Source organism: Aristolochia californica, unplaced genomic scaffold (assembly GCF_029961685.1).
Source record: "Aristolochia californica isolate CCGP_79_NKW_82.1479 unplaced genomic scaffold, dmAriCali1.0.hap1 SCAF_11, whole genome shotgun sequence".
NCBI classification, from domain to species: Eukaryota; Viridiplantae; Streptophyta; class Magnoliopsida; order Piperales; family Aristolochiaceae; genus Aristolochia; species Aristolochia californica.
In genome coordinates, this window is record NW_027181782.1 from 3,245,806 (window position 1) to 3,256,851 (window position 11,046).

The 11,046-nt window shown below is 31.2% G+C and overlaps 1 protein-coding gene across 1 annotated transcript; it reads left to right on the top strand.

The window, feature by feature from the left end:
- Positions 1-104: 104 nt before the first annotated feature.
- Positions 105-4,323, top strand: LOC137944582 (uncharacterized). The gene is made up of 8 exons (XM_068790266.1): positions 105-120; positions 334-409; positions 511-594; positions 2,789-2,840; positions 2,959-2,975; positions 3,201-3,450; positions 3,526-3,702; positions 4,066-4,323. Exons 1-8 carry the CDS (start codon positions 105-107, stop codon positions 4,321-4,323), a joined length of 930 nt encoding a protein of 309 aa, XP_068646367.1.
- The last annotated feature ends 6,723 nt before the right edge of the window (positions 4,324-11,046 follow it).

An 11,046-nucleotide genomic window follows, 5' to 3' on the forward strand; every position in this document is an offset into this window, starting at 1 on the left:
TCTATTATAAGCTGAGGAACAGACAATATACTAGTGTTTTGACTATCCCCTTTTTGCTTTCTTTTATGCAATTTAGGTTGATTTTCTCATTTTTTGCATCATGAATGAGTGTCCTTGACTGTAGAATATAGGAATAAAGAATAACTCTCTCACTAGCAAGGTTGGTCGGGGATTTGAGTCTGCAATCTATATCTTCAGAAGTAAAATTTCCATGAATTTCACACAAATGTTTACATCTCAGAAGTCGGCCCTGTCGGAAGCGCTAATATTTGAAAATAATATGATTTTCTATTATACTTTGGGTTTCTAACTCTTGTTTTATGTGATCTTCAGGTATTCTTTTTGAAAAACTAGGAATAAATAAAGATTGTTTAGATAGTGAATTGGAACTCATGGCTGATGCTCAAGGGTTTGTGCTCTCTCTCTCTCAAAGTCCCAATTCCATTGACCAAAGTAGTGGATTTTTGCAGAAGAATTTGTACTTAATTAGTTTGTTTCTTACTAGTATAGCATGGAGGTTGGCTACAGGACATCAAGAAGAACTATTTTCAGCATATTGTGCCAAAGAGAAGGATATTTGTACAAATTGAGAAGGTAACTTGACATTGTTTAACTCTCTAGTCTCTTCTAGTAACAGAACTTGTTGTTTTCTAGCCTTCCTCTGCTAGTTTCTTGAGAAGGTTCATCACAATACGGAGAAATTTTGTTGATAAGGCAAGAAGCCCAAGAAGCTATGAAGAAAAACTATCACTCATTATAGTTCTTTAACTCAATATGTTTTGAGATAAAAAAACAATTGACCATTCCAAATGATTCAAAATATAAAATGATTCAAAAATGATCCAAATGAATTTAAAACTTTATATCAAACAAGACTATTTCAAGTCTCAAAAGATATCTATTCCATCCAAACATCAAATAAATGTTATCTCCAACACCTACCTATTCACCCAAAAGTAAACATTTTTCCTCCTTACAAGGATCTATTAACATTAGACCAATAAAAAACATGATTTCTTTCTTGCAAGAAGCTTCTAAAATTAGATTTATCATTGCCCAAAAACAAGAGATTAATCACCCAAAATTATTTCCAAGAGTAATTGACAAAGAGAAAGAAACAAGACAAAAAAATTATATCTGTCAACAGTATAAAACCTTCGAATTCACTAACATCGTTAGTGCGTGCCCAATGAGATAAAAAAATTATTTTTTTAGGGTTTCTATTAATTGACTCTAATTTCTGTATTTAATTACAGCATTGATTTTTTGTAGTGATTTAGAGTTTAATTACTTTATTAATTTTTCCTGTAATTTACATTTTAATTTATTTATATCTATTAATGGGATTTATATCAATCATAGATAAATTGAACTTTGATTTAAATCTAAGATATTACTAAGTTTAGTTGAAACTTAATTGAATTGATCTCTTCATTTATTAATTTTCTATATTTTAGTTTATAAAGGTCTTTGCCATTGAATGTTATAATTTTTTTGATAAATTGAGCAGATTATTCAATAATGTTTATTTTGAATGTTGTATTTTATTTCTGTGATTTAAATGATGATTTTATTGTAGTGGATGATTTAATGGATAATCTATAGAAGTTAATTTCTGTTTTTAATTCAAATTTCCATTTTTTATATTTAGAGCCTAACCCCAAACCATAACCCTTAAGCCTAGAAAACTAAACCCTAAACCCTAAACCCTAAACCCTAATCCCAAAACCCTTAACCTAATCCTAAGCCCTAAACCCTAAACCTAAATTATAAGCCACAGGCCCTAAACCCAAACCCTTAACTCTAATCTTAAACCCTAAACCCTAATCTTAAACTCAATCCTAACCCTAACCATAACTCTATCCCTAACCCCTAAACCCTAAACCTTAACCCCTAACCCTAAAACCCAATCCTAACCCTATCTCTAACCTTAACCCCTAAAGCCTAAACTTTAACCCCTAAACCCAAAACCCTAAACCTTAACCCCTAACCCTAACCATAAGTCCTAAATCCTTTCTCTAAACCTTAATCTTCCTCCCACACTTTTTTTTCCCTTCTCTTCCTTCCTTCCCACTCTGCTTCCTTCCTTCCCCTCCTCTTTCTCCCCCCTCCTCTTCCTTCCTCCCAACTCTTTCTCCCCCCTCCTCTGCCTCCCCACTCCCCTTCCTTCCTCCCCCATCCTCTTTTTCCCCCTCCTCTTTTTCCCCCTCCTCTTTTTCCCCCTCCTGAGAGAATTGACATATCGCACTCCTTAGTAGTTGGCCAATTTAGATAACAAAGACATTTTCATTAGGATGACAATGGAAGAGCGGCATGATTGACTTTATTTTAACTACCGTAAATTGTAATCCTCGATGAATGATTGTATTGACTTTTTTTATGATGGTATTGACTTTGGGATATTTGTTCTTCATTAATTATGTTTTTATTAGTTATAACATTGTAAGACAAATGAAATTATTATTAATCTCATTATGTTTTTGAATACCTAATATGTGTTTTTGTGGATAAATATACGTTGGTAATTGTGGTTGTGCACGAATACATGTGGTTGTGGTTGCAGATATGGATGTGGTTGTGGTTAAGACATAGATGTGTTTGTGGTGAAGATAGGGATGTGTTTGTGTTTAGTTTTTTGCGTTGATACAGGCTGTGATTCAAATAACAATATGAATGTATTGGTTTAGAATCTATTTTTGCATTGATACAGGTTTTTTTGCGGTGATACAAGTTGTTTTTCAAATATTATTATGAATCTTTTGGTACAGGTTTTTTTATGTTGATATAGGTGTTTTTGTGTTAATACATGTCGTGTTTCAAATAACGATATGAATGTGTTGGTATAAGTTGTGTTTTTTTGTTGATACAAATTGTGTTTTTGTGGTTCAAACAATAGTAGTTAAGATAATGATTTGTTTTTGTGTCTTTCCTTTCATTATTAAATTTGTACCTTTGAAGGTATTCACGGAAAATTTGTAAGTCGAAGAAAAAATTGGCATTATATATGTCTTTACCACAATTATGTTCTCTATGGCAAGATATTATCTATTTCATTGTAACAAGCTTGTTCAACGTTCTTATGGGATTGGTGGTCCACTATATTTGAAAAATATATTAGAAGAATCACCAGTTAAATTTCGAAAAATTTACAAGATGAATCCAAATGTCTTTCTCAAATAAACTAAGATTTTAAAGACTAGAGGATTCTTATCAGATACAAGGACCATCTCATTAGAAGAACAACTTGCATATTTTCTCTTTATTGTTCGTCAACAACAATCACACAGTGTCACATCAGAGGTGTTTGATAGATCGAATGAGACCATCAACAAATATTTTAATAAGGTGTTAGATGCTATTATCAAAATACATTCTGATTACATCAAACGGCCTTCGAGACATATTCACTCGAAGTTTTTGAACAATCCCTTGTATTATCCTTACTTTAAGGTAACAACAAAGTTATTTGATGAATAATTTTATGTTAATATAACATGTATGATGGTAACAATTTGTTTATTTTAGGATTGTATTGGGGTTATTAATGGAACTCATATCAAAGCTCACATCCCGCTTGATCAACAAGAAAGATTTTGGAACAAAAAGGGTTTTCTCTCACAGAATGTAATGGTAGCATGTACATTTGATATGCAATTCACTTATGTACTTACTGGATGGGAGGTATCAGCATCTGATTCACATGTACTGAAGTCAGCATTGATGAGATGAGATAAACTTAGTGTACCTGAAAGTAAATAATATTTTTCTATTTAGTATTTTTTATCTATTAATGTTTTCAATTGATTCATGTGGAATATATCTTCTATTTTAGGTAAATATTATTTAGTGGATGATGGTTATGCAAATCTTCCTGAATTTTTGGCTCCCTATCGAGGTACTCATTATCATTTGCAAGAATGTGGAGATAATTTTCCTAAAAATGATAGAGAATTGTTCAACCAAAGGCACTCATCCTTGAGGAAAATTATTCAATGTTCTTTTAGGGATTTAAAAGCTAGATTTGAAATCTTGAAAGGTGCTCCTCCATTTAATTTTGATATGCAGGTAAAAATTGTAATTGTTTGTTGTATTTTACATAATTATATACGCAAGAAGGATTACAAAGATATCTTTGAAAACGAAGTGGATGATTTAAGTGATAAGTCTGATGGAGAAGATGATGAGGGTGATGGTATAGATGATGATGAAGATAGTGATGATCTTGTAGATAATGATGACTATCGGAGGGAGCGTGTTGAACAATCCGAACGAGTATCATATTTTCGAGATATGTTGGCAACTCAAATGTGGCTTAGTTATTGATTATTGTATTTTAATGAATACGAACATTTAGGTTATATTTTATAGGTATTAACTTGATGTTTTTCATATTAAATATTTAAACTATGTTGTAGTTGTGTTGTACTCTTGTTACATGATTATGGATAGATTTTTTTATATTAAATATTTAAACATGTTGTTGTTTAAACATTTACTTTTATATTGTGAATTGTGCACTTTTACAAATCTATCAATTCATGATTAAGTATTTTTATAAATAAAATATTTTATCAACATAAATTACCGTCTATCAAATTGTTTTTATACTAAATATCCTATTTATTTATTTATATAAATTTATGACTTTCAATAATATATTTAATAACTAATTCAAGAGTGATAATGTAGATATTGTAAAAGTAAAGATTCTATCAAGCACCCAAAAATTATAGAAGTAAACATCTTTGTTTAGGTATTTTATTTTTATTTTTTATGTTTAACTAAATTAATAATTTTATTTTACTTTTAATTATTTTAAGAGTGATAATCGATATATTGTAAAAGTAAGAACTTCATCAAGTATCTAAACATTATAAAAATAAACATTTTTTTAAGTATTTTTTTTAAATTAACTAAATTAATTATTAAGTTTTATTTTTTTATTATTTTTTTAATTTGTATTAAACAAAAATTTATCTTATTTTATTAATCAAATGTCCTGTTTAATTATTCTGTAAATTTATTCATAAAAATAGTATATTAAACTACTAATTTAAGAGTGATAATTTAGATATTGTAACATTAAGAATTTGATTAAGTGTCTGGACATTATAAAAGTAATCATGTTTGTTTAGGTATATTATTTTAATATTTAATTTAATTAATATTTTATTTTAAATTTTAAATTATTTAACTTGAATTAAAATATCTTGATAAAGTTAAATTCTTCATAGTATTTTAGTAATAACTTTATTTTCCACTTTTTACTATATTTTCCATTGTGCACATTAACACAAGAAAGTATTTACAATGTATTTTCCATTAATCACACTAACATGAAAAAATAATTCACTTTCACTTTAAAAATGCACTAACCCCTCCAAACAATGAAAAATAAAAAGTAGATTACAAGAACAAATCCCCAGACAATATTCACTAACAACAGAAAAAAATGAAACAAAATGAAATTACAGCCACCTATTCAATCATAACACCTAAATGAAACTACTTCTAAAAGCTACTAAAATAGAGAAAACTATACCCATGTATTCAAAACAAAAGTGCATGCTAAAATCCTCCCATAATACTAAAATCAAAGCTCTATGTTTATCGAAACGAACTCCATCTAATCCCAAGGAAAAGTTAAAGGAGAACAACGAAGAAAACGAAAAATCAGAAGGGGCCTATGAGGGTAGGAAGGGAGACGACTCAGCTCTCGGGCTTACCTCTTTTTTCTTCTTCATCTTGTCTTCTCCTCCTCTGCCTTCCATTCTCTCTCTCTTGTTTTCCCCTTTCTCTCGAAGCTCCATGAAACATCTCAACTTCTCCCTTTTTTTTTTATAACTCTACCTCCCAAAATTACAACAACGTCCCTCCCTCACTCTCTTAGTCTACAAGTGTTATTAATGAGATGTAACATACTTAGCAGTTCCTCAAGGATAAGATTGGCATACATATTTTAACATTTAGAACTACTTTTGCCAACCCCTAATCCAAAACCTTAAACAGTCTTGTGCTTGTTTTAAAATTTGTTTGGGGACACTAATCTTCCATCTTAATTTGGCAAAAAGTAATTGAGACTATTTTTTGTGTTCGACACAGATCTTGAAAGAGCGTCAATCCAATTTCAGACATGAAGCGAATCATAGCTTTTGTAGTCTTTCTCCTAATTGGAAAAAAAAAGGATCACAAACCCAATTTCAAGCTTGATACCTATTGGAAGAGAAAATTACCTTTCCAGCCAACCATGTGGAAAAGTATCCGTGTTGAAGAGTATGAATGGAAGAGTCTTACATGACTCTAATAAAAAGAAGTCTCATAGAGCAACAATTAATATGGCAGAATCTTACAGGAGTCTCATGAGAGAAAGTCTTAAAGAAGTGCTTCAGTTAAAAATTGTTTTAGATATATTATTCTTCTATTTATGTTCAGTTTTTTAATTATTCTAAGACTTATCATTAAGTGTTAGACTTTGGGTGTAACTAGGACAAGGATAGTTTAACTATAATCGGATTTCACTTGTTTCCTCTATTATAAATAAAGGTTTGCAGTACTCAAATTACAATAAGTGAAGTATTTCCCTTTTTAAAAGAATTAGTATGGTATCAGAATAGGTTATGTGAGTTGACTCGATCAATTCACGGAAATAATGCGATCCTGTTATGATTTATCATCTCAAGTAGTATAGGTTCATATCCACATTTTTCTTCCTTTCTTGTCCCAATACTCATTGTTTCCTTGGCATTTGCACATCCATGTTAAACTTTTCATATTTTAAATTATATATTGACTGAAAGGTCTTTGAGACTACCTTCCAACTCAAAAATATTTTTAACAATCGGAGTTTTTTATAAAAAGAAACTAATATGTGAAACAACAAAAGTCAGAGAGGTTCGAGTAGTAGTAGAAAACTTCAATTTTTTAGGTATTTTATGCCATCAAGAATGAAACTATATACAAAAAATTATATGTCAAAAGAATTATACATAATTTTATGTTGTAACCTACAAAACCAATACTCAATCTGAAATTTCTAGAGGGAGATATCAAATTAGGAAGAGTGAATGGTCATGTTAACTAAAGAAGAAAGAGTATTCAGTTCAACTAGATTGTAGAGTCTGAACTCTATCAGATTCTTTCTCTCAAAGAAACTATATTTCTGAAGAAAAAATATACTTGAATGAAAGGTATTGAACTCTAGTCTTTGAAGGAATAACATTAATATCAATATGATCCATATGTAAAAAGATATTCTCATTGGAGTTAACAATGGTCACCTTAAAAAATGAAGCAAAACAAGCGATCATAACATAAATAGACATGTTCCTCCTTGACTAAATACATCTTTGTACCATCTTTACGAGAAGTCTTCTTATTTACCATGATGCCATCTCTTTTGGACATGTGGGCCTTCCTTGGCCTTGTGGGCTTGAGCCCATCTTTTAACTCACATGGACATGTAGGCCTTCCTTGGTCGTGTGGGTTTGAGCCAATTTTCCAATAGAGGGGAAACAACTGAGATTCAATTAGTAAAATCAACATACTTGTTAGGGAGACCTTCTAGAGTTGGTCAATGGAATTTTTTTTATTTGGAAAAGGCTGCAACATAAGAGAAAATGTCTAAATAAATTGTAAACACCTAGAAAAAACAAACCATCAAATGACCAAAAAAAGCCAACAAAAAGGTACATGATAGAATGATCTTCCTTTCTATTTGGGATGAATGGAAATAACTTGTCTTCTTTTATATTTGGGATGAATGGCAATAATCTTTGAAATCTGGTATTCTTGCAAATAAATTTCAAACTTCGGTATTTTCCTAAATATTTTTTTTGTATTTTTCTAAATATCCCTTTGTAAAAACTTCAATAAATTTTATTATTAGTAAAGAAGAAAGTGTTCAACTACTGTATTAGAGATGGCGAATATGATCACAGTGCACAACTTAGAGTCAAGGAAGAGTAACTATGCTACTTATAGTATATAGCCAGTGTTACTCAACTCCCAATATTGTGGATCCTTTTAGTTGTTCCATATATATAAGTTCATGACTAATCATCCTCTAGAACAAATCATTGATGACCTTCAATGTAAAATTTCAACTAGGAGAACAACTAATGAAACTATGGCAAATAGTGCATTCGTTTCTTAAATAGAACCCAGAAGTTTTGTCGAAGCTTAAAAAAAGGTTTTCTTAATTGTTAATATCTTTTCCATAGGTTTAAAAGTCTCTTTAGAATCCAAACAATGGTACTGATTATACATTTTGGTCATCAAACTATTTTTATATCCTTTTATTAACCTATCTAACATGTACTTAAACTTTGCAGACCTATTTATATTCGACAATGTCTTCTTCATAAGAACCTTGCAGACCTATTTATATTCGACAATGTCATATTCACAACTTTGTCTAAAGTGTAATTGTTTTGGCCATCAAGCTTTTAATATCTCTTTTTTTATTAACCTATCTAACTTGTACTTTGTCTTGTAGACCCATTTATATTCTTACAATGTTCTTTCATCAACTCTCTCAACAATGTCCCAAGTTCCAAGCCAAATTGTTGCATGTGGCCTCTATTTCTTGTTTTTGACCTTAGGTTAGACTCCCTTATTGATTTTGATAATAACAAAACTTAATAGAACTAACAATTTGCAAACTAAAGTATTTTAGATACTTTGCGTTTAAGAGACAATGCATCTCAAGGTCTAAAGCCTCAAAATGATCAAGCATATTCAAGACCTCAAGCAACATTGAAGGACGTCTCTTGAAGAAGCACCCATGAAGAAGAAGTCAACAGTAAGACTACAGTTTAAGTGATAATGTTATATGTCAAAACTCAATCACAAATGTAAGAGACCTTTCATAACTCTTTTCTTTACCATGGTGAACATGGAGCTTTAGGACATACATTGCACATAAACATATTTAGGAACATCATATATATCCTTTATAACATGTTAGAGCATTTAGACTAAATCATTCTCATGCTTTAAATATCAATTTAGTTGAATTGACACTGGAATGATTGATCAACCACTGCCAATGATCAATCAACCTTAGTCGATTGATCGATCATCTAGAACATGGCGATATCTTGTTATAACACATGATCAATCATCCCATTTGGATTGATCGATTAATGTTGTCCAAGTAAGCAAAAATTGTATGAAATGATCGATCATCCCACCCGATTGGTAGATCAAACAAAATCTTGCTAGTCAGGGATATAAAGCATACAATATCATAGGAAGTTCATTGATCGATCATCCCCTAGTAATGATCGATCAACTTAACTTTTCAAGGCCAATAACATATTAATTGACAAATCCATTGATCAATAAGTCACATCCTGACATAAAAAAGTTGTTATGATCAATTACTTTACAATGATCAATCAATCACCAGTCTAATTTTTTTAAACTGACAAAAAATGGCTAGTTTGGCTTGGGGAAGTTATAAATACCCCCACCATAAATACGTCACCAAATCACACCTAAAGAAGAAAATAAACATTTATTGGCAAATCCTTAATGCCTTTATTTTCAATCTTGCAATATTTCTCAAATGTGCTCTTTGAGTTAAAGAGTAATACCCAATTGCATTTTCAAGCCTCATTCCTCCACCTATTCCTTACATATCATCATAGATAAGCTCCTAAACACCTTACTCTGTGCTGAAAAGAAGTGGAAGCTTGAATCTCTAAATGAGAATGTACTCTCTGAGTTTTAGGTGTAAGTTTTCCTTTCTTTTATTTTCCATATGACAAAGGTTCATCTAGAACCAATTTAATCTAAATAGAAAGGGTCAACTAGAACTAGAATCTAACCAATCTCTTGGAGATATTGTATTTGTAAAAAAAGGTTCATTGAGCTACATGTAGCTTAAAGAGAGCCAAAATCTCTTTATGTAATTCCAACTATTAGAGCTATTAAAAATAGTAGAATTTCCCAAGGGTTGTTGGGCGGTAAATACTAATAGGGAACATCGATCACAAAAATTCTCTTCTCCTATGGTGTGCACATGTTTACTTTACATTGAAATTGCCTTACAACACAATTTTTTATTACATGCACTATTTAGTTTTTAACTCAAAATTCTCAATTCGCCTCCCTCTTGAGAACCCTCATGGGCCAACACTTGTGACATTGCAACTTATCAATTACTTTCTCATATGACATCATTATAATTCATGAGCTCCCTTATTCTCGTATAGAGATCAACCATATTAGAGCCAACTCACTCAACACGGGTTTTCTTGACCAAGCACCAACCCAAAATAAGACATATGGTTTTGATCTAGTGAGATGGGGTTGTTCAAATCATTTGAGTGAGCCCAATTCAAGCTAAGTCTTTAAATGATGTGGGGGCAAATCAAGTTCATCTTGTAACTCGTACATTCTCATGTTGGAATTCAAATGAACTCAACTATATGCAAAATATGATATTTCTATCATTTCCTTTGAAACTATACTAATAACAACTATAAAAAAAGCTAGAATTTTTTTACGAATTTCCTCGAGAGCGAGTGACAAATCCTCAAATTAAACATATCTTAAAAACCTATAATATTCATGAAAAAATCTCTAAGTTTTCCCTAGATACACATTTCTGATCTAGTGCATTAAAATTTGCTTGGAATTAGGGGTGGTATAGAACCGAGCCGGTTTGCGAACAACTCAAACTCTGCTAAAAAAATCCCAAACTCGGACCGAGTTTAGATGAGGTTCGGGCTCGTTTATGTAAATGAGTCGAGCTTGAGTGAACTACGGTTTGGTTCAACGACTTGCAAGCCGGCTTGTTACTTAATGAGCAATTTTGGGCCCAAACCCTAATATTTTCGATAAACCTTCTTTCCTCTCTTCGACTTTTTTGTTCTTCAATATTGGAGAGTAGCAAATAAGAGATTCGAAAGGCTCAGCAAAATCATATGAAAATTGGAAGGAAATCACTGATGGCGATGTGAACTTCCCTCAGTCGAATCTTTCCCAAGCCTAAACAAAGAAAGAAGAGGTCTACAATTTGGCCCTTTAGGTAAGTTTTCA

Bases quoted from the DNA above. Each gene is read 5' to 3' on its own strand.
- LOC137944582 (XM_068790266.1), top strand. The intron at 3,451-3,525 runs GTAACAACAAAG...TGTTTATTTTAG, and splicing joins TGTATTATCCTTACTTTAAG to GATTGTATTGGGGTTATTAA. The intron at 3,703-4,065 runs GTACTGAAGTCA...TTTGATATGCAG, and splicing joins TATCAGCATCTGATTCACAT to GTAAAAATTGTAATTGTTTG.